General features: G+C 34.2%; 1 protein-coding gene across 3 annotated transcripts in view; it reads left to right on the top strand.

Moving 5' to 3' along the window:
* Nucleotides 1-25,478, top strand: part of LOC145296798 (signal peptide peptidase-like 3) — a 344,500-nt gene that overhangs the window by 204,652 nt on the left and 114,370 nt on the right. For all 3 annotated transcript variants that reach the window (XM_080142870.1, XM_080142879.1, XM_080142889.1), the window contains 2 exons: nt 511-589; nt 18,911-18,970. In XM_080142870.1, the coding sequence (XP_079998996.1) occupies nt 18,927-18,970 (44 nt within the window). In that variant the 5' untranslated portion in view covers nt 511-589; nt 18,911-18,926. The remainder of the gene's footprint in view (nt 1-510; nt 590-18,910; nt 18,971-25,478) is intronic.

Below are 25,478 nucleotides of genomic sequence, written 5' to 3'. Positions count from 1 at the left end.
AAAACCATTTTCTGTTCTATTGAATTGAGTTTTTTACAAACTATTTTCTTTCTGCTTTATTTTAATACTCATGGAGCACAAGTAGGTTGATTTTCGATCCCTGACATTGTGCTTTTCTGGACATTTCAGTACATCCATTTTATCATCAGAATCAGCTGGTTAAATTTCTTCCCAGGGCTATAAGTGGCTGGCATAGATGTGACTGCGAGGGTATATGCTCATACCTTGCGCTATTCATAGTAAATAAAAAGTAAAATATCGATCAAGATTATATATTAAGATCAATGAAATCTGTTGGAAATAAAACATGTTTTTTATAAAAACACTAACCAATATTTGCGATATACATCTGACAAAATAGATGGCTTTATCTAGTTTTTTTAAGGAAGCTATTCCAGTCTAAGAAATAGGGGAATGTGATTTTATATATATATATATATATATATATATATATATATATATATATAATGTGTGTGTGATATTTGAATGAATTACTTTTGTCTTTTGTAGGTACGCTTCCTTGTTGGATGATTTGTGTCCTGCGAAGATGGCCTCTGCCTGATTTTAGCTGACCATTCTGGAGCCCAAGGTATCGTACTATTCATATTTATACAGTCATAGCTGCGATTTGCCATCATAGCTGAGAGATTATGATATTTGTTTAGTAAAGTGAAATATAATTTTCCATTTTGTTATTTGTACTTCTTTGCAATCACATTGCCATGAAAAAAAAAATGCTATTTTTAAATAGTTTAATTTTTGAGGAGGATACTCGCTCCAAAGAGTGAATTGGTGCATTTTGATAACAAGTAATCAGAGGGGAAAAAATTTCACGCATGTAATTGCTAATAAAATTCACAATCCTTTCTGCCAATTATTTTTTGGTGTAAATGAACTTTATTCTGTGCCTTACTTGTCTATCAAGTGTCATTTATGAATGTTCAATAGCCTTTCATTTATTACCCTTCAATGATATATGGAGAGATTGTGGTGATCGTCTTGTCAAAAGAAGGTATAATCGTGAATGGACTGTACACTCACTGGACCCCTCCCTCTCTACTCCTTGTAATTTTTATCTGTGAGCTTAACTTGAGCATAATTTCTACCAAAACAATTCCCACGCTATTGCTAATGATAGTCAAAATCGAAGCAGTGCCTAGAGAGAGGTGTAAGTTATTAGCAATTTTGCACTTTGTATCAAGATGTGCTCATCATGGAATTTATAATATACAGCAAGTATGTATGTGTCTCGTTAAAAGTCAAACTAAACAAAATATACAATTTTCCATTGTTGACACCCATGATAGATATTTGATTTTAAACTATCAGTAAAACTAAAATCTGTATATCCCCCCCCCCCGCTTCAAATGTATTTTTATGAAAATATATGCATGTATGTGTATCTTTAGGGTAATCTGAAAAAAAACAAAAAACAAACAAACTCTATAGTTAAATATTTAGTTTTTTAAAAGAATCAGAATCAAGAATTTAGAACAGAATCAGTAATTGTCAGAATCTTAGAAAAATATTGGAATCACTAATATATAATATAAAGCTGTGTGTGTCTGGTCACGAATAGGCTCCTATATGGTTGATATTTTAAAAAACTGATTACATATAATGATAGATGTATCGAGACACAGGAATGGGTATGTTTGATCTGGCAGAACGGTGGTTCATTAAAATTGTGGGGTCTGCGTTTGCGCCTGATCCACAAAGTATGGAAATAAAAAAAAATTGAAAAAAAAACAAAAAAAAAAAAACATTTACGAGTGTTTTTGATATAGATGTACATAATAATACTTATAAAAAGGTAAGAACTTGCACTTTGCAAACAGGTTGGTATTACATGCATATACTGTATTTTCGTGGGCATCGGCAATATTACATACCTAATGTGCTTCAACAAGTTATCTTTTTATTTTTGGGTCAATTTTTAAAAGAATTACATTGCTGAAAAGAGAATAGAATAAGCATTCCAATGATGTTAATTTCTTTTTCTTTTATACATTCAATGTTTTTATGCTTCAAGTTAAAAATGAAAAAAAAAAAAACGATAAAAAATTACGACAGCAAAAAGGGAAACCTTTTTTCAATGTTTACATTTCATATATTACGTGTGAATACATATACTCGGGGTTAAATTTGATTGGATATGGCTGAAATTTTACAGGCTATATAAGAAGTCCATCTCTACTGGATTTTGATTTATATTTTTACGACCACAGGAAGCAAAGTTACGACTGAGCAAAGTTGACGAAAAATATTTACAAAATTGATAAGATAAATTGGTATATATCATCCATTTTCATATAGATAACAGTTTTAGAATTATTTTCACGTATAATATGTAAATATTTGATAATTATTAATTGTGCGGAAATTTCTTCAAAATATTATCTTTTGAAGAAATTCAAATCTGCTTAACGGGAAAAACAGCTCGCTATGCGCTAATGCGCTGACCAGCAGCGCAGAAGCGAGTTTTGTTTGTATTCTATTAAAAATAAAAATAAAAAATTTTCTGCGTTCAAAACAAAAGCAGAAAAATCAGTCTCGTTTTTTATTCTGAGTTTGCCAATTTAAAAGAATTATTTTCAAGTTTTTCAAATTTGATTTCCAAACAATACTATTTTGTTGTTAACGCTTTTAGTACACATGCACTAAAAGCGTTAAAAACAACAAAATGTACAAAGTACATGCGTTTCTGTTATCATTGTATTTATAACTTACTTTTACTTAAGGTAGAATTGTTTTTAGTGGTAAAAAAAACAAAAACAAATGTATAATAAAAGGTACTTGTGCACTTATGCTACCATGCTGAAATAATAACGTTATTATATAGAAACCCATTCTTAACATGGGGAAGGAAGGGTGTTTTGTTAACTATTCTGTACTTCACCTAACAATTAAATAAAATATATCGTGAAACTTGAATTTATTTTTAACTCTTTGTCAAGACCATTTTTTCGAATCTGTAAAACAACCCCCCCCCCTTTTTTTTTTTAACTGAGGCTATTTAAATAATAATAATTAGGCAGTTTCATAGAGAATTTCATTGTGATTCATTTTGTAAATTTTTACCTTGTTTCCACCTTAACATTTTTCTTTAAAATGACTACCATTGAAGGTTTTCGGGTATGCTGAAAATGAATATCACATTTAAATTTTCCGCAAATAAGTAGTTTTCCGGATATTAAGCAATGTTATTTCTTATGTAATTGCTGGTGGCCATCTTGGTACGTGTGTTTGCTCATAGTTTCTCGGGGTTATGTTTGCGCGCTCACGTGTACCAAGATGGCCACCAGCAATAACATAAGAAATGATATTGCTTAATATCCGGAAAACTACTTATTTGCAGAAAATTTAAATACGCTATTCGTTTTCAGCATACCCTAAAACCTACAAAAGTAATCATTTTAAATGTCAAGGTGGAAACAAGGTAAAAAAATTACCGTTTTATTTCTTTGTTTACATAGTTGAATTTTCAGTAAAATAACGGAATAGAAATGACGAAAATTACCATCAACTGGTGAATATATAGTTGTTGCTTATCAGGATTCCTGGTATCTTGGTACTGTGAAAGCTACATCAAGGATTCATGTAGAGTACGATTTATGGTTGCATCTCAGAAAATAGGGTTATATTTTGGGTCAGATAGAGAGGATTTACAAAATTGAAAATTAGACTGGTCGACTATGGGAATTTCCATCTTTTTACAGAAATCCAAAATCTATATGAAAATTTTCTTCAATTTATTTTTGAGATTAATTCATATCAACTCAATTTTTTTTTTCTTTGAGGGGAGTAGTAAATACCGGCCATGAATGCTCTTTAGGCAGTTAATGGCTACACTCCAGATTAAGCTCTCCTTTGGTGAGGAGGCAGGAAAATACCTGCTCTCAATAAAGCTATATTTAAATATGACTATAATACTTAGTTTTGTTCATGAATAGACACCCACTGTATGATGCCATGCGCCAGTTTTAAAAAATTGAAATTTGTACATCTTAATTTATAATTCATGGCTTATGGTAAAGAGATACATCAGATTTGACTGCATAATCAGAAAGAGCACACAATTTTTCATAAGAATGCCAAATTTCATGAGAATAGCTTGAAAAATAAATAAATGGTGTCGAAATTACCGAATTTCTTGAAATGTTGAGGTCTGTAATTTAGCCCACTTTTATAAAGAAAAATGTCCACGGAAAAGCATAAATTTTGGCACTAAAAATTCTCAACTTTTGAACTACTGATAGTATTTGCATAATTCAAACGGTTTTAAGCATCTTTGACATAGCTTTTCATGCAAGTTGATAAAATAACAATTATCTAAAAAGAAAAAATTAACTTGTAATGTCTATAACAACTAATTTATTTATTTATTTTTTGCAGGTGAAAAGATTATTTAAAATAGGACACAAAATAAATGCTTACATGAACTTTTAAATATAAAATGGAACTTTTTAAATTTCAATCTATTAACTATATTTTGAAAGGGTTTGGGGAAGGGCTTTCTTTTAAAATTTACAATTTAACAAAAAAAAAATTGTTGGATGTATGATGGTAGAATTTAATTTAGTAATGAAATTAATAGTGGAAGGAGAGGTACTTGCTGATTTATTGGCTTGGCTGTGCTGCGTTAGGATGGGGGTTAATTTACAGTGTAGAACCAAATTATGACCTAGAAGTAAATCTGAAAATACTCTTTTCACCCTATATATATTGTTTTCCAGACATTGCACTCTTGTATATCCCCGCCCCACCACTATCATCCCTACATAAGAGAAGAGATTAACAGATAAGGAAGAAAAGGAAACGGCCACTCTTAATCTCCTCACTAATGTATGTAGGAATGATAGTGGTGGGGCGAGGATATACAAGAGAGCAACGTAAGTTGTACATTTTCTGACCACATAAAAATTCTAGTCAGATTAAAAAAGCATTTTTATAACTGAATAACCTCTTTTAGCATAAATATGTAAAATCCACTTTCTCTTACTGATTGAACCTATACACACTAGTATGTTTAAGATTTAGGGCAGCCACCATACAAATAACATTCTTTCTAGTCTTCCATTACCTCTATCTCAATCCTTAACCCCCCACTACAACCTTATCCTCTCCCATTCATTCCTATATCTAAACACACTCAAATCCACACCCTTATTTGGTCTTACTTGCATACAACTAAATCTTATTTTGCATAACTGGAACCTCCTGATATTAACTCCCTGTGACTAGGAAAACCTGATATTTCCACTGCAAACTTTGCTTTCTTATAAGCTGTATTGCCTGAAGAGGTCTCTAGTTACTGGTAACTAGCTGACCGAACCATGCTCATGACTGTGTAGCAACATATTACTGCTTATATAAAAAAAAAAATAGAGTATAGTAAAAAAGTTTTAATTGTACAAACATAGCATAGCTGCACATTTTGGAACATATTTCAGTCATAGCTATAATTAGGTTGAATTCTCCAAACAAAAAAGAAAAGGATTTGTAGTTATTTCTTGAAGAACACCCCTTTTTAGGGAGGCTCCCGGAATTCTAGATAATTTTTAACTAAATGTTCCATGTGTAGCCATGTTATATTTGTATAAATAAAACTTTTTACTATAAATGGCACTATTTATTATTAAGCACTATTATATAATAAACACAGTAAAGATTTTCCTGATTTTTACCCCGTGGATATAAACCTTACTTTATAAAATTACAGATGAATAAACTTAATGAATTACTGTGTTGTTTGGCTTTTTTTGATTTTACGCAAACAACGTTGTTCATTGACCGGGTTAAAAGGAGACTCAAGTGTTAACTTGCTTATTGTGTGTAACAAAAAGATTTAATTGCTGAAATGTATCATGCCTTGTTAAGTTATGTGGAATAAAGTCTTAAAATCTTATATGGATGTTAAGTTTTGAGACATTTGTGTTGAACAAAGATGGCGGTGTAGTTCAGATCAGTAACCAAGATGGCGACCAAGAATCAAATGCGGTCCGTCGCATAGTTAACCTCTTAAGTTCTGAGATATTATGTTGAACAAAGATGGCGGCGTAGTTCAGATCAGTAACCAAGATGGCGGCGAAGAATTAAATGCGGTCTGTGACGTAGCAAATGGTGAACTGATTGAATCCAAAATTCGACGATTTTTATAATAATTTTGCGACGTTTAGATTGGTTGTTTAGCACAGCCGTTGGTTATAAAAATGATTGGCGAATCCATTCGTCTCATACCTCCATCAAAAACATTTTACAATGGATTATGTGAATTTTGCATAGTCCACGTTGACGCCACGGGTTCCCCGTCAGATCACCGAAGTTAAGCAACGTTGAATCTGGTCAGTACTAAAATGGGTGAACATTTGGAAATTCCAGGTGCTGTATGTGCTTTCCGCTTATCTCAGCATCTAGAAGTTCTTTTTGCCACTGGACTCGAGCAGTGTCAATTCAAGAGAGGTGTAGTTGAAGAGTGCACAGCTCTTGCAGCGCAATAACATGCGCAGCTACCCTATCTCTTGAGACTGAACGGAAGCATCATCTTAAATGTACATTTTGGTCCCTCCAACAAAAGGAGGGTAAACCTGTAAATTCACCCTTGTCCGTTGATCTGTCCGCACTTTTCTCAATAATTACGCCTTGGAATTTTTTGAAATTTTGCATGAACATTAAATATGATATGAGTAAAAAACAGAATGGATTTTCTGGGAAAAATTAAAATAGATAAAATTAAGTTTGTATTTTAATACTCAGGAAACTTGTGAAAAGTAATCAACTTATTTGCTGAAAAAATAAGCAGATTTGTGACTCTGTATCACAAGAAAATAAGAGGGAGGATTCTTGGAAGAAGAAAAAAAAAAAAAAAAAAAAAAAATGTTGATTCTAATTTTCCCCCCACCTCGGATTAAAACCAGGGCTGGCGATCAGTCGGAAGTTATACGGTATATAACTCCTAACATTCCAACATATCCAAGTAGATCTCTTTATTTTAACGTCTTTCAATATTCAGACATCTATTGATTCTTTGGAGATTTAAAAATTCGATTTTTACTCCTAAAACCTCTGACTCTGCAACATTGATTACAACATTGCCCCCCACTCCTTCCCAATACACTTATTTTTATTTTGAGAGTATAATTAGATCATCAATCTCAGAATTTTTTTTTTACCTAGATAGTAATTACCAGAACAAGTTACCAGATTAAAACTGTAAAAATCTATATTTCTCTTTGTCTATCCGTTCTACTTTTTCTCAAAAACTGCTGGATCGATCTGGCTGAAATTTTGTATGGATCTCTGTTATATAAGGTGCAGTGAACTAAATATTATGGTATCTGTTCGATACACAGGGAATAATAGGGATTAATCACCACAATACCACATTTATTCTAGAAGTTTTCTTTGAGACTACTTGGCGAATCTTGCTGAAATTTTGTATAGACTTTTATTATATGGTGCAGCGAACTGAGTATTATGGTATCCATATGATGCACAGCTAAGGATTAGGGATTAGTATTTAATGCAAAAATGAGCACAAATTTTATCATATTCAACTACCAATTTGGCATAAAGTACCCATTCTAAGTCAACAGGCCATAACTTTTGCCCGTTTTAACAGACTAAAAAATCTAGTAGTTAAATGAACGCCTCTTTTCTTTTTCTTTTTTTTTAAATGATGATGAATTTGAATATTTGATATTCTATTTTAACGTTTTTTCTAGCAACTACCTGTTTGGATTTTTACCTGAAACACAAGTACGCTATTTTATGTGTTGTGCTATTATATGGTGGTTGGAAGAAAAATAAAAGCCGACAATAATTAAGAAACAGTTGACTTTATACATACACATCTATATAGTTATATCTATGTTTGTATTTACAGGATTCACATCTAAACAAATTAACTAATCATGGATTTTTGAACCCGACTGCTAAATGGAAGGGTTCCAAATGTGGGCCATATTTAGTTTTATGCAAAGAGGATGAAAAAGGGGAGTGAAAGTCTCTTTAAGAGTTCAGAGACCTATCATTTTTGTGAAATTTTAACAATAGCGATTAGACATCAATTAATATGTTCTACCAATTTCAGTTTCTTTGGAGTATTTTAAAATAACTTTAAGAATCATAATATGGGCATAGCCTCTCATTTGGAAATTCAACAATATCACGTTTGTGGTCAATTTGAATCATTAGACACCAATTAAGTGGAATTCCCAGAATTTCAGTTTATTCTTAAGATTTCTTAAGCTTAAGTCTTGAATTAAAATTTTTTTTTCTAGAATCAAAATTATACAATAAATTTTGATCAAGATTGAAATAAGCATTCTAAACATAAGGTTTAATATAATTATACCTTGATTTCTTTTTTAATCTTTACATGGAATATGAAAGGGATTTAAAACTGTTCTTTTGTGAGAATTTATTTTACAGGTATGCTTCTTGTGTGTGCGTGTGTGTGTGCGTGTGTAAGCAAAAGATGCTAATTTTTAGTCTTGCCTTATTTTTTTAAAAATATTTAACTGGCTTTGCCAACTCACTTTTTCCTGTTTCAAACGTTTTAACCTAAGATCAGTGGATGATCCAACGGGTCACATTATTTCCAGTGATTTTATAGACTTAAATTAGTATTTTTTAATTTTTTTAATTTAATATTTTTTAATTTGATTTAAAAACATTTTTGTAGTTTATGTAGAATTTTTTAAACTTATGTTTGAAGACGGTAATGCATGATAAGCATCTGCCAAAAATTTGAATAGATGATGATTTTATTGGCGAAATAGTTTTCTTATCGAATATTGAGATGTACTTCTGGATCTAATAGTGTACTTAACACTGAAGCCGGTTGCCATTACTTGGCGCTTAAGGTCATTTGATTGTCGATGCGCTGTGCCGTTAAGATCCTGGCGATGACATCTTTCCAAAAAATTAAATCTGTTTTGGAGTGGTGGGAGTCTATTTATTTGGTTCCTCACGAGGATAGTTAGATACAAAGTCAGATTTAATGTGAGGAAAATCCAGCTCTCCCAAAAAAGGACCACTCTATATTGGGACAAAAATAAGATTTGCCTCAATCTGGAAGGGTCTCTTTTTCACTGACCGAGCACAGAAAAATTGAAGTGTAGTAACATAAGATACTACACTTTACTCCTAGCCAAGAAGTTTGATGTAGAAAAATCGGCACACACCCTTCTCTGATTCATGCAATTAATTTCTGATTCCCCACCTCTGATGTGGAAAGTTATCTGGTGATGGTGGTGGTGGGGAGGTTGACTTCAACTTTCAATAATTTGTTTGATTCAGATAAATACTCCAACCGGAGGGGGGGGTCTTTTAATACCAAAGCCAACAGAGTATAGGCCATTGAAATGGCTTGTTCTCTCTGTTCCTGTGCAGTTCTAAACGGTTCACTCTCACAGTCTTTGCCTTGTTACCTTTTTTAAGTGTTTAGTTTACTGTTAATCGTCTGAGGCACTCCTACTAGGGATGCCAACAGGACTGCCCAGACATTTTTTTTGCAGGCCAGAGTGCTTTTCCTCTAGGGTTTTGACTTTTTAAATCCCACTTTCTAACCCTTGCGTCACATGATCCCGTGGTAGGAGGGACATAAATAGGGACTTATTGCATAGCCAGTGATTAGTCATCAATTTAATGATACACAGTCGTTTATTTCAATTAATCATATCTTGAGCATTTTCTCTTAAAATCATACTTTGTCTTCTGGCTTGTGTCATGATGTGTGTGTGTTTGTTTTTTCCTTTGAGGACTGAAGTTAGCTCTGTTGGCTGTAATAAAAGATTGAAAACATTTTCTCACATTATTTATCATTGAATTGATTCAACAACACAATCTGAGAAGATGAATGATTTATTAACCCGTGATCGTCCAGTGCGCTGAAAAGTCAAAGAGAGGGGAGAAAAGAGTTAAAGGAGAAGGGAGGCAGTCACTTACGTTTAAACTCATTGCTTAATTGTATGCTCCTTAGATTAGCAGTATGATAGGTCATGTTTCAACTGAGGTTTCTACCAATACTCCTGCATTATTTAACATTGTGTTAGCTCATCTGAAACACTTGTTCTCAGTTTTAGTCTCTTCCCCTGAAGTGTTGAGAATTTCGTTCACTTCCATCTTATGCCTGGCATTATATCTGGTGAAACTGTGATAACTTTTTTAATATATAATCTGGCATATTGGTTTATAATAAATAATTTAAAAAGAAAAACATATATATATATATTGGTGGGTGGATCAGTGGTTCTACTCTCTTGGACCAAAAGTGTGGAGCCAACCTTCCTAAAAAAACAAAACAAAAAACGAATGCTCTCAGCCATTTTCTTCTTTATTGCAAACAAAATCGGGGGGAGGGGGTGCAAACTATTGAATGGAATACTGCTACCACATTTGATGAGCTGCCGGTCAAAATGTTCTTTCTTGTCCTAGCAGTGATCAAAATAGACTTTGCGATCTAGTGGGAGCAGAGTGATCTCTTCTATTCCCTATAGTCCTCTTTCTCATAGAGAAGACATTGCCAGTCTTTCTATGCTCGTTATTTACATGGAAGGTGCTGAACTGAGCTTCAATCTCTAGTTTACTCCTTGTAAGACATTCACAGCCAGAACTTGTGTTATCACCACTGCAAAAAGACCTTTCCTATCTTTCATTGTATTTCTAACATTAAACGGAATTTCCATGAATAATTTATTCCCAAGAACTTCCCATCTGTGGAACAAGTTGTTGCAAGATTGCTTTCGTGAGGACTGCAATGGGGTCCTCTTAAAGTCTGATATTAAACACTTGTCATAAACTGTCCTCATAAATACAGGGAAGAACGATAAAATTGTCGCCCTTAAAAAAACAATACAACAGTTTTATTTTAAAACGTTTATTGAAAAAAATCAATTCAAGTAACTTGATTATGTAGTAGAGCTGACATCTATTTAATGTAGACGCCTTTAGCCTCAATCACCACCTTGATACAGGTCCAGAACTGGAAGCATGCCTTTTCCACAAGCGCCAGTGGGAGTTCAGTGAATACTTAGCGGAATCTGGCGATCAGGTTGCCTTTGGTGTGAGAGGTCATGTTGGTGATGTTCTCGACATAGTAGTTCAGCAGGTTCAGGTCGGGAGGAGAGAGCCAGTGAGAGAAGGGTACCAAGTTGTAGCACTCCTTCTGAAGCCAAGCCCGAGTCTCTTTGGACTTATGAGCCAGCACAGAGTTCCGCTGCCACATCCAGGGTCTGCCAGTGGCCACCTAGTTGCACCATGGGATCAGTACATCCAGATACATTTTGGTGTTGATTTTCAAGCTGACTTTGAAGATGTGAGGTGGTATGATGTGGCCCTCACTTGAAATTACACCAAAGACTCTAACCATTGCTGGATATTTTATTTTCATCGTCTTGGGCATGCCCTCCAGCGTTGAACCATTCAGATTTACATTTTGAGGGTGCTAGCAATGGTCTTGTTGTCATAACTTGGATCGGTTGAGAGCATGAGTTGTACAGCAGCGCACCTCTGATCGCGTTCGTTGAACATTGTGTCACTTTCAGACATGATAGAAGGCTTCTTATCACTCTTGGGATTTGTACACAACTGGCCAACTAGTAGGTGGTTTGCAACAAAAAAAACAAAAAACGTTTTTATCAAACAGAAATGGAATCGTGTCGTCTTTTCTAGGGCAACAATTTTATTGTTTAACCCTTATCCTCCAGTGGCTTTTAGATCTGGTAAGTGGTGACACCTCACTAGAAAGGTCGTCTGTCATGTTCATTTTTGACATTTCTCAACTCTTATAACATTTGTCCCCTATTAAAGTTGCTATATGTTGATGACAACTTGCGTTCTAGTAAGGAGCACATGACCAAAGGTCATGCCGTAACAGACAGTGGGAAAGGGATCCTACATTTTTTTTGTGCTGCTTCCACTTTTCTAGCATTTAATCATTTCTGAGATGATGTGTTCTTAGTTATATTCTTTATATATTTCTGCGTGTTGTCCTCATCTTGATTATGTTCACGTTTTGGCCGATGTACTCTCCAGCCTTTTTCACTTCCTTTTGTCTTCCTGTAATCTTCTGGGAATTTCAACTGGACTATTTATGTGATAGGGCCACGTGTTTGTCTGTTCTCCATTAAGTGCCAACCCCACTGTTTCCACAGTCTTCTCTTTTATTTTATTTTATTTTATTTTATTTTTTTTCTTTTATGGAAATCGCCTTAAGCAAGGCATGAAACCATTTGATATAAAGAGCTTAAAAAAAAAGTGTTAGGTGGAATAGGTTCTGACCCAGAAAACAGCAATTCTTTTCTCTTTGTTAGAAACATCACTCATGGAACGTGAGAACTAAAGGACAAAATAAGGAAAGTGAGAATTAAGAGGCTGTCCGTGTCATCATCTCACATTGGAAGTTGCTGAGGGGGGAGTGCATTGGTTCACAAGTATAAACTGTCGCAAACCCAAAACTGTCTCTAAATGTGGTAAACTGTCATAAACATCATTCTGACTCCTAAAACAAACTATATATTAAATTTTATTGTCCGGTCCTTTGTGTTGATTCTTGTCACACCCTGATTAACAATCATATTTAATTTTTCTTTTGTGTTCCTTAGACCTGTGTTTTGCTGATAAATTTATTCCTTTATTCTTTTGTTTGTTTTTACTTCCTAACACTGTAGGCAGGATGGGGGAGGGGTCGATAAATGGATGCATAACGTGAGTCTTAAAACTAGCCTTAGATCCGAGGAAGTTTAAATCTTGATAGCATTTGCAGGTGTTGGTAGAATAGATGTTGTTGGTTTGGTCACATTGAAAGAATGAGTGAGAGTTCTTAGGTTCTACATCTACTAGATGTAGAACCGTTGAAGTAGCTGTGTTGACAAGAGAAGACCAAAGAAAACCTGGGAGGAAGTGATAAGAATGGATTTGAAAGCAAGAGAGATAAGACCTGTTCAGAGATAGTTTAATTTGGAAGTCAACTTCTAAAAGCTGTCAAACACATGCAGGTATGTAAAAAAAAAAAAAAAAAAAAAAAAAAACGAATATGATAACAATGGTAGACGACCTTCATTATGCATTCCTCGTGGACAAGTTAATAAAGGCATTGGTTAAGTGATATACTGAAGTGGATTCTATCTCGGCATTGTGGGTTCAATCCCTGATGAAGAGACTTAAAAATTAATTTGTAAGAGATATCTAAAATGCATTGAATAAAGCAATCTACCCCAGTTGATTAAATAAAGTACTCTGTTCAAAAGTCAACACAGATTGTCGGGTTTGTCACAAAGATTCCAGAGTTTAATAAGATGCATCAGAAGTCGGTTGGTCGGTATATTGGCTAAAATATTGAGAATAACATCCAAAATGAGAACAGTAGTCTAAATGATCCAAATACAAATTATCGATCATCATCTAAAATATTCTGAAACATAAAAACAAAAACAATTAAAATGAGATATGTAGAAAATCATTGGTTGTAGGATAAGAACAATCTACCCTAAGTTGATTAACTATGGGCTTAGTTCAAAATTCCTAGAACATATGTGTAGTCAGAGACGAAAAACAATTTTGGAATCAATTTAAAGAAAATAAAATCGAACTAACCCTGACTCTCGACTACAACAAAACTTCCTCAGATGGGAGATTTGTATGAAAATAAACTCTGACTTTCTGCTGTTAACATTGTATGGGTAATTCTTTTATCCCAAACAGATGACGTATAATCGTCAAATTAACAGAAAATAGCCGAATCTTTGGTTAACATGTTTTGAATAACTGGCTCAATGGATAGTGACGTCTCTGTACTAATGGCAGTTATAGAGTTGTTAATCTTTTCTTTTTATCATAGTTGAAATAATATAAGCAACTAAAAAGAACAACAAATAAATCCATTATTTGCTCTGGGGTTTAATTTTTCTTTTTACAGTAATTTACAGCATGTACATCTAGATGAACTTACTTTACTCAGCAAACCTCTATGGAGGTGGAAGAGCCTTGGAAAAGGACGTTGGGTTGTCTTATGTCAAATACATATAGTGAGAATTGATTCTCTTATCTGTCCTGTGCTTCCTCTCAGGATGCAAGTTAACGTTACATGTCAGACTAACCTATAACTTTATTTTTAATGGAAAATGCGTTTTTCTTCTGACCTTATGTGGAAATTTCTCTTAACAGTATTTTTCCATGCCCATGTTCAACATCATTATGTGCACCTTGGTCTGGAAAAACTACTTACTATAGGTCAGAAAAAAAGCAACAACCAAAATGCAGACAGTTTTATGAAACCTGTAAATTATATTTTTGAGAAACACAAGTGATTTTATAGAATTATCACTCCCTACCACTAACCATAAATCCAAGTGACAGTAGACCCCCAAGGTAAGTTCATAGAATCAATATGCCCTATTATTAACCCCAAGTCTAGATGGCAACTGACAACCCTTACAAGGTTATTTTATGCAATCAACATTTCCTATCACTAACCCTAAGTATCAGTAACACTCAAAAAATAAAGGGGGGTGGATAGTTAAAAAAAAAAAATGACTCTAATTTAAAATCAGTTTGGAGACTGGAATGATTCTACAAAAATTAAATATGCTTGCATATGACCCATATACCTATAAGTGAATCTGAAAAATAATTTTCTTCTCACCAACTTTTTAACTTTTTCTTTTCATTTTTTTTTCTTGGCTGAATGTGTATTGAATACTTTTGTCCGTCTTCAGTTCTGACTTTCTCAACTCTTTATTCCCAATCTTTCTCTCTGACTGAAAATACCCCCACCCCCACCTCTTGAATGGTCACTAATGAACTCCTTTGTGGAATTACTTTCTTTTACCAACAATCATTTTTGTGCTGAACACTGGCCCGTGCGGCTCGCCATGTAGTGTTCTTCTTTTACCTGAAAACGTCTCTTACTTTCACACCTATTTTTGTCAGTTCTCTTGCAGAATTTTTTTAATAACTGATTTATATAAAGAGAATATAACCCCCCCCCCTCACTTTTTTTTTTTTTTTAAACCATTTTAATTCAACCCTTAGAAAACGTGCACAATATTTACACTAAAATGAAAGATTTATATCCAACTTATTTTATTTTGTTTTTACATAAGCAGTAAGATGTTGCTACACAGTCATGAGCATGTTTCGGTCAGCTAGTTACCAGTAACTAGAGACCTCTTCAAGCGATACAGCTTATACGAAAACTGTATTGCCTGAAAAGGTCTCTAGTTATTGGTAACTAGCTGACCAAAACATGAAAACATGCTCATGACTGTGTAGCAACATATTACTGCTTATGTAAAAACAAATAAAGAGTATACCCTGCTCTACTTCAGTATTGAGCACTCTTGTATTAACCTTGTTAAACTTCATTGGTTACTTTACTTCTGGGGAAAAATAAACTCAGATAGCATTGTTTAGTGCACAAATACGGATAAATATAGTAAAATTCCGTACAATTTCGATTTTTTTTGTTTTTTTCTTATCTACTCATTGTCTGAATTTATTTTCATAATTATTGTGGAGTCTGAAGAGGCAATATCATCAAAACAGTGTTGCTGGTGTGTAAGTCACACAAATGTTTACATGATAAACATTTTTAAAGCTTTACCTAGTGTTGAGCACTACTGAAAAATACTGGTTTTAAGTTGGTTTTATACTTAGGTATATTAGCATGTTTACTTATTTCCTATTCAGGAAGTTGGACGCAGAATAAGTTTTGTGAAAAGTGGGTGGAAGCCCTTCATGAAAATTTCACATTAAGTATTCATTACCAATTAAATATTCTCCAAATGTCAGTTTCTTTGGAGTATTTTAAATTTTTAGGAACAAAATATGAGCACAACTTCTTTGAAGATTCAAATATATCAGATTTGCATTGAATTTGATCCATAGTCATTAAACACCAATTAAGGAAAATGTTCAAGACACTAAGATTGCCATACCATATCATATATAGTAGTAGAACTCACTGGAAATTCCGTGATGCTTTCTACATAAATCTTTATATAATTTACTGTTAATAGTAATATTCTTTCGAAATAAGTGGTTGTCAGGGTCAATATTAAGAAAAAAATTACTTTTCTTACATAAAAAATAATTGTCAATGTCAGTTAAATTAAATCGTTTCACATATATAAAGAGCACTTTGTCCCTATGTGTGTGAGTTCGATCCCTACGGACTCTGAAAAATCTAGGCCTATTTTTCTGAAATTTCACACAAATGTACTTCATATGTCTGGGATTGTTCTTAGATAGGTTTTGTATAATGTCTTCGATAAATATTGAAAATCAATCATCCAAAAAGAAGGAACAGTCCGGTTTTGATCAAAGTTAACGACCTCATACAGACTAACATCACAAATTCATTTGAGAAGTTTTATCACTGCACAAGCAGAATGGCCTAGCATATAAAATTGACAATAGGTTCTTTAATATGACAGGAGTGCGTTCGAAATGAATGTTTCCATTTAGAGCACGATTGAACCATGATATTTCACTTTTGCATTTTAAACTTTAATTCAAGTCATTATGTAAAAATAATTTTATAAAATACAATTTTAGGTTCTCTACAGTGCAATGTAGGTCTCCCTGCTAGTATTTAACTAAGACAAATGTTTCTTATTTATTTAAAATGGTAGCAATTCTTTTTAAAATAATATTCTTTATCTTACTCTAAAAATTATCTGGTTAATATTCAAATCAATAAAATAAAATGAATGCCACTTTTTGAAATAGGTTGATTAGAAAGTTCTTGCGGAATTTAACTTTTGAATTCAGATGAGCATATCTTGGCCCAAAGAAAAATTTATTGATTGAAATAAGCACCATCAGAATAAAGACACTTTTGCCAACATAAAGCAAGTGTATTCATGCCAGTAACATAAAAATCTTTCATTCTGGTGGCGATGAAGTCACTGAAGGCATTTTTGAAGTATTTCTCATGCAAAAAGTTGTCGAGATGCTTGAAAAAGTGGTAGTTGGTAGATGAGGTCTGGAGAGTATGGCGGATGAGGCAGTTTTGTACCCCAATTCGTTCAAGGTCGGTTCAGCAATGTGCAGCTGGGCATTGTCGTGGAGAAGAATTGAGTCTTTTCTGTTCACTAATGCTGAGTATTGTCGAAGTTTCTTATGCATTTCATCCATTTGTTGACAATACTGCTTCGCCATAATGGTTTTGCCTGCATTCAAAAAAACTGTAATGGATGAGACTGGTTGCAGACCACCAAACAGTCACCATAACTTTTTTGGGTGCAACTCTGGCTTGAGGAAGTGTTGTGGAGCTTCGTCAGTTTCTAACCATTGATCTGTCATAAAGAACCCACTTTTCATCACAAGTTAGAATCCGGTCCAGAAACGGGTTGTTCTTGTGTAAAAGAAGGGAAGGTTACATTTCATAACGGCATTTCTTTTGGTTGTTCAATTCATGAGACACCCATTTATCAAGTTTGTTTGTCTTTCCGATCTCTCTCAAGTGGTTGGAAATCATTGTATACATTATGTCTAATTCAGAAGCAAGTTCCTGAAGAGTTATGCGTGGATTGGCTTCAACTAAGGCTCTTAATTGATCATTATCAACATCCGATGGCCGACCACTACGCTCATCATCTTCAAGATTCTCGTCGTCGTCACAAAATTTCTTAAATCACCATTGTGCTGTGCGTTCAGTAGTAGTTCCTGGGCCAAACTCTTTGTTGATATCACAAGCTGTTTCAGCAGTTTTTCAGCCTAGCTGGAATTGAAATAAGAAAATTGTGTGAATTAGCATTTTTTCCATCTCGTATTCAACATACTGAAAAGAAGATATAATTATTTTCAAACGATTGTAATTTAAATTTATATATAAAGTAAAGGTATTATAGTGAAAACTTATTTGAAAATGCATCATTTGAAATCAAAACCAAAAATTGTGCATGAACCTTCTTGTCAACCTAATATCTATATAATTATAAAACTTTGTGGATCGTCTGCATGCCCTCCTGCTTCAATCTTGTTCATCAAAAACATGGCTATATATATATATATATATATATATATATATATATATATATATATTATCTGCTCTTTCTTCTATCCTTTCTATTTCTTTTATCTTATTTTTCTGTCTCAAGGTTTCGATTCTAGCTGATGGCACTCAAATCATATTTTTTTTTTTACTTTTCAAATCATGACTATGGGTACAATATAATATGAAATAATTAATAGAGAATTTACTCTATAATAATAATAAATATGAAATCTGCGTAAACTAAAATATCATATTTAAGCATATTTTATGACCGGGCAATGCCGGGTGACCCTGCTAGTATTTATTTCTAATCATACTTTTTAGTCGAAACAATAGATTTCAATTTTGGAACAATTCATTTTAAAATGAGTAAAGTCATAATTTTTTTTGTTTACCTTAGTAACATCAGGCGAATTATCAATCATTATCTTTGGTGATCAGGCAACCTCTGTTTTTATGCATGTGAAAGGTGATAACGTACTTTTTTTTTTTTCTTTTTTTTTTTAATTAATTTATTTATTTTTTTTTTTACATGGATGTAATCACTTATCAAGACCTGAAGGCCACTCAAAAGTAAGGGTCGGTTAGAGAAACAAGTGTCATGATCAGTAGAAATTTGGTAGAATTTGATTAAGAAGACAACAAAAACTTGTTTACATTAAACTTGAAAACGACCATGTTGTAGTCAGCTGGAAAGCAGCCTTGTAGTATAGTTCCACAGGCAGATAGTTTTAGGAAAGAAAGTTTGTTCATGGAATTTCTAATTAGTTTTAGCACAGTAGAAAATAGGAGAAATATTTGGCAATGTGAACACAAAATGTCTTGCTATATTATTGTATAGATATTTGCAGTTTTACTATTTTATTTATTTATTTATTTTATTTTATTTATTTTTTTTTTTTGCAGGTAGAGTGAGACTACCATGGGAGCCACAGACGACCAGATGGCAGAACCAGCAACTATCACGTGAGTGTTTTTCATGAAACCATCTTTATTTATTCATTCCAATAAATACAAACCTGTTCTTGTTGGTCAGGAATAAATGTGTACAGGTGACTCGCATAATAAAGTTTGTGCAAATAATTTCCAATAGAGACACTGCAAAATTATTGGTAACTGATGCTCTGGAACCGCCTTTCATCTGAACAATGTTATGGGTGGGGAAATTGAAAGTTTGCTTCCGCCTAATTAGGTAATTGCTCTCATTCGTTTTGCAGAATGGTTGGGCTCAGCAGAACAGCTTCTAGTAACTGTCAGTTATATAATCAGATATTTGAAAAATGGACATTATATTTATACAAATTGACTTGCTTTATTACAAAAGGTACCTGAATGTAACAGTTATTTTAGTCTTTAATTTTTATTTGTTTGCACAGTTTATATATCTTTTATTAGCAAAGGTACCTGAGCATACAACAAAGTCCCGACTAATCTCTGACCATGACCTTGAAAAATAGTGTGCACCATTACTAGGTCGGGGACCGTCATCATGCCAGGTTTGGTCATAATCGGTCCACTGGTGTGGCTGTAGGAGAATCTCTCTCTCACACACTATATATATATGGATAGAAAAAGAGATACAATTTTAGTTGTAAGGAAAACAGTTCATATTTTTCAATCAAAAATAAGTTATTTCCCTTGAAAAAGTTTTTTTTTTTTTTTTTTTTTTCTGACATTAAAATAGGTTTGTACTTTCCAAGTTGTCTGTGCAGGCATAATATTGGGGGGGGGGGAAACTTATGCAGTATGTTGTTATGATAATGACATACAACAATAAAACATGAAAATTGGATAGGCAAAATCAAAGTTTGATGTGTTAGTTTAAATGCTATTTAGGTCTAACTTTAAAAAAAAAATCCAACAATATAACTTTATATGTTAGATATGTTCTAAAATTGCATTCTCCATAGGCAGTGAGTATTTTTACAGTACAGGTCTATTTTTATAGCACTTCTAAATTTATTTTTCGCACTGACATAAAAATAGTGAAAATAAACCAGTCTTGTGTTAGTGTCACTCTATTAAAACGACAATTTAAACTTCATTCCAAATTATCATTACATATAAACTGTTTATAAGAAAGGAAATTATTACTCATATAGGCATTTGTATTGAAAAACTGAATACGTGAAGACAAGGTATCAAATTGTATAGTCAAAATATTTAGAATTTTAGTACTCTGAACTTGTGGAATTCTAGGAATTAGAGCCAGTCCTTAAGATCAAAGTGTAGTATCTGTTCTTCAGATGCTGCACTTCATTTTCTTGTTCTCTTTCGGTGGAGGAGAAATCCTTCACGACTGAGACAATTTTTATTTTTGTACCTTTTCTCCACGTTAAAAAACGACCCCGGTGTCTAACTCTGTCCCGTGGGGAGGCATAGTAAATAGGTATAACATCTGACTCCTTAACCTTGTTCATGAGGATACAGATTGAGTGAAGAATTGACTGATGATAGAAATGGATAACAAAAGACATCCCTGATTTACTAACTTATACCTTTTGACACAACTTGTGGTTTATACCAGTCTGCAATACATTCTTGACAATCAGTACAATGATGGTTTTGTTGCTGTCGGGCTGAGGCATGGTTCTGTTCAGTCCTAAAGGATCCACTTTCTCGAGCTTTACCTTCTCTCTGACAAAAGGTTAGTTTCTTGCTAATTGCCCGAGGTGCCTTTATCAGGGAATGCCATCAAGGCTGCTCAGGCATTTTTATAGTTTTATAGTTTAGAGTGTGCTTATCTTGTGCTGATTTTTCAAAATCATACCTGACCTTGTATCTAACCTCTTAAGTCTGTGACATAGTGGATAAAGGACTTGGTAAAATTTAGTTGTAAAGTTACAATCTTCTGGAGGTTGAAGATTCAATCCTTAGTGCAGGTAGAACTCAAAATTCAGTTGTAAATTATTTAGGATTTGCTGATGGAACAAGAGTATGCTACCCCTGTGGATTAAATAAAGGGTTCCGTTTGAAATTTGAATTTGGCAGGAAGATTCCCTGAGTTTGATAAGATACAACTGAAGAAGGTTGGAGATTACATTGACTGAAACATTGTTAAAATAACACCCAAGATGAGTTGACATTGTTAAAATAACGCTCAAGATGAGAACAGTAGTCTGAAGAATCCAAATAATCTAAATAATAAATGCAAAATTCCAAAAATTAAAAAAATATTCAATGCTATTAAAATTGTATGGTAGGAAAAAGATTACATGCCATAAAATTTCAGTTGGATGAATACAGAATTGAGCCAAGTAGGAATATGTATTCCCTGCTGAGGCATGCCACCCTAACTTGGTGAAGAGAAGTCATGTTTTCTTAATAGACTGCATGAATGTATTTTGTCCCCATTTCTTTTGTGCTATTTGACCTTCTCTAAAATGTTTTATTACAATAAAATATATTCTGTGCTATTTATCATCATTTTTTACAACATATGAACTCTTGTAATAAGTCTCAATTCATGGAATCATAAGTTTTTTTTTTTCCCCTAGGTTATAAAATTCAGTGCCTTTCTGCAAGCCCACCTTATATGGTACAAATAAATTTCAGTCTGTATCTAACTTGTTGTTCAAGCTTCATTTATGAAAGGCCAACAGATGTTGTTTTATCACTGTACATTGTTTTCATTTTATTTTATTTATTTTGCTTTTTTGTAACTTGCTCCATTTCAGTCATCACTTGAGGTTGGTGTTAATTTAGTTTTCCATCTCTTTCCTTAACATGGCTCTAGAGTTTAGTCTATTCTATTATTTAACCTCTAGCTGAAAATAGGATGGCCATCATCTCTAAGATTATCTCACTGATAAAAATAAAAAAAAACAAAACACTAGGTAGTGTTCAGTATTGATTATGCCTGACATTGGACTGCAATTTGTATTTGCTTCAAATACTGCTGGAAATTTTTTGACTAAAACTTTTAAGAAAACATGACTCCTCTTCACCATGCCTCAGCAGGGAATACGTACTCCTACATGGCTCAATTCTGTATTCGCCCACCTCTCTGGAAATTTATGGCATATAATCTTGGTGGACAAGTTAGGTATAGATTAAAGTTTATTTGTACTAAATATGGAAGTCATCATTTCAAATGAGGGAGTCGGTTTGGTTAGTTGTATCTGAAAATTGTAAAGATCCTTTTCACATACCTAACGCTGCTTTCTACCTACACGCTAGAAGCAACTTCAGTTATTTGACTATAAAATCTACCTCACAATCCTATCATTTTTTTTTTTGTTTGTTTTTTTTACCCCCGAGTGACTGTTGTCATGACCTTCCATTTCTTGTAATTTTACCAAGAATTTTTCATAAGTTTTGGTTTCGGTTTTGATTATAGCTGATGGCACTCAAGTCATCTATCTTTTTTATAAACAATTTTACCAAGTTTTGGTTTCAGTTTTAATTATATTGATTTAATATCAAGTTTTTATATATATAATATAATATAATATAATATATATATATATATATATAAGGCTCCTTCAGCCTTTGACAGACTATGGATATCCACAAAGAGATGCCTGCGTGTGAAATTTTTATGGCAGGAGGTGTGTAATCTCTAACCACACCTTTCCTTAGTCGACATTGTTAAATACCAGTGGCAAGTGAAGTGTATGTACAGGATGACTGGAAACAAATGCCGAGATAAGCGGCACCTAGAGTTTCCAAATGGTCACCTATCGAGTACTAACCAGGCTCAGTGTTGCTTAACTTCAGTGATCTGACGAGAACGGGTTTGTGAACATGATTATGCTGTGTGTGTGTATATATATATGCATGTATATATATATATATATATATTTTTTTTTTTTTTTCTGAAGTTTTGGTTTTGGTTTTAATTCAAGCTAATGCACCCAAGTCGTATGGATCTATTTTTTATTTTTGAAATCACAACTTTAAAATCTATAAGAATCGGTAGAAAATTGACTTTGCATAAATTAAAATTCCTTATTTAAGCATATTTTATGACCAGGCTATGCCAGGCACCCCTGCTTGTATTTTTTAATGTTCTATTTAAAAAGCTTTTCTGTCTTTCTCCTTCCATGGGTATTTCTGATCAAATTTTTTCACACTTTAACAAGTCAAATTTATCTACCTACATACCGAGTTTTAGCAATTCAACATTGTTAATTTTGATTATATATCAATAAACATTAAGTACACAAAACGAAAATGTAAATTCAATAGGATTTGAACATGGAAATCATTTTGTAGAGTTGTTCCCTTTGTATCATATAATAGAATTTTATAATTTCTAAGTAAGCAATCATAGCTGATCGATTAGAATGTATTGTTTGCTGGCATGATTTTATCCCAACTTGCGGTACTTTTATGCAACTGTCTGAAAACAATATGCAATGGGTAAACTCAAGTCTTTGTTAGTGAAATTGGCTGACAAAACTCTTTCTATAGCAAATATTACATTTTCACCCCAAACAAGGCACATTTGGTGTAGGGGGCTACTATCAGGGGCAACAACTACTGGGGTATTATGTAGGAATTTGGGCAGCAAGATGTTGGTTCACGTTGCACTTGAACTTCTGCATGTCAGTACAGTTGGGAAGCAGTGACCTGGAATGGAATTCCAAAGTCTAGCGGTTCTGGGGAAGAAACTACCGGAGTAGAAAGATCTTTTACATCTAGGGATCTCTACAGTGTGGGGGTGGGATTTTGCAGCCTGTTGGGTCTGTCGAGGATGTTCACGTCGTGGGGCACAAGTGTCTGCAGTTCGTCAGAGCATTCACCATTAAAATACTTGTAGAACAGGCAGAGGGATGCAACGTTTCATCGATGGGACAGAGGCTGAAGCTTAGATGCCAGTTTAGGGCCTATCAGATTTGCAACTCTCTTTTGAACCCTGTCAAGGAGCAAGAGACTAGTAGCCGATGCACCAGCCCAAATATGACAGCAATACTCCATACATGGGCGAATGGTTGCCTTATAGAGGTACAGGATACTTTCGGGTGTTAGTAGTTTTCTAGCACGGTAGAGAGAGCTCACCTTCCTTGCAGCGGCCCTGGCAATGCCCTCGATGTAATTGTTCCAACTCATGTTTCCTGTGAACGTTAGGCCAAGGAGCTTGAAAGACGTACTCTCAGATAAAGAGTCGTTGGCCATTTCTATAGGCGGTAGAGAAGGTTTCTTGTAATTATTGAATGAAACTAGTTTAGTCTTGGCGGCATTGAACGTGACCATCCATTTTTGTCCCCATTCCACTACAGATTGGAGGTCATCCTCTAGTGTTTCTGCCATTTCTTTAGATATATGTTCATTTGTTTTCCTGTCGTGCCTGCTATAGAGTGTGGTGTCATCAGCATATATCCCCATCTCAGAGGCAATTTTGTCGGGGAGGTCATTTATGAATATCAGGAACAGCAGAGGTCCAAGGATAGATCCCTGGGGCACTCCCGCATTTATATCATATTGTTTAGATGTATGACCGTCAAGGACAACCTGGATTTTTCTCTTATCTAAGAAGGATTTAATTATGTTAAGTATTCTACCAGTGATACCATATGATCTAATCTACCCTGTCAAAAGGCTACCGCTCTGCCCCCCCCCCCACACACACTTTGTCCAGTGAATGGTATATACATTCAGAGATTAGTTAGGATGTCTGCTGTGGAACAGGCTTGTCTAAATCCATATTGTTGGTCAGTCAGAAGTTTAGCATCTGTAAGGTGATGGACTAGAGCATGGTTAATTACGGTCTCAAATATTTTGGCAAAAAGTGGGAGGCGGCTAATGGGGCGATAATTTAATGGGTCAGTTTTTTCGCCAGAATTCTTGAATACTGGTACCACAGAAGCAGTTTTCCAACAGCCTGGAAAGCAAGATTCATTAAGGCATTTGTTGTAGAGTTTGGAGAGAACTGGAGCTACTTCGGCTGAACACTTTATTAGCACAGCTGGGATGAGATCGGGTCCACATGCTTTTGAAGTGTAAAGGTTTTTTATGATAGCATGCACCTGAGCAGGGGTGATTTTCAGATCGTCTAGCGTGGTGTCTGTCCGCATAGGAAAGTCAGGTAGGGGGTGGGTGGAAGGGTCCAGTATGGAGTTTGAGGCAAACCGACTGGCAAGCATGTTAGCCTTTTCGGTTGCTGAGCAAACAACCTTGTGCTTGTTGGTTAGTGGGGGAATTGTTGATTGTCCATTATTTACTACACTGTTGTAGATTTTCCAGAAGTCACGAGTTCCTAGTTTTTGTGCTTCGATGCGTTTTTTAGTGGTTTCCATAAATTCTCTCTTAGCTGTCGCTATTTCTTTCTTAATGTTACTTCTAGCTTCTATGTACTTCTGTCTGTTTGAACTGGACTTATGTCGGTTAAATCTGCGGTATGCATGCTGCCTGAGCAATGGCAGTTGCGCAAGTCGAAGTAAACCATTGGGGAGAGTGGGGGCTTGCTATAAAATTTCCGCATGGGAACATGTGCTTCGATTGCAGTTTTGAACCATTCAGTGGTCTCGTT

The sequence above is a fragment of the Euprymna scolopes genome, chromosome 2 (genome assembly GCF_053919585.1).
Source record: "Euprymna scolopes isolate OS-2025 chromosome 2, ASM5391958v1, whole genome shotgun sequence".
Classification (NCBI taxonomy): Eukaryota; Metazoa; Mollusca; class Cephalopoda; order Sepiida; family Sepiolidae; genus Euprymna; species Euprymna scolopes.
Note: the sequence above shows the minus strand (reverse complement) of the source record. Positions and strands in the feature narration are given on the sequence as shown.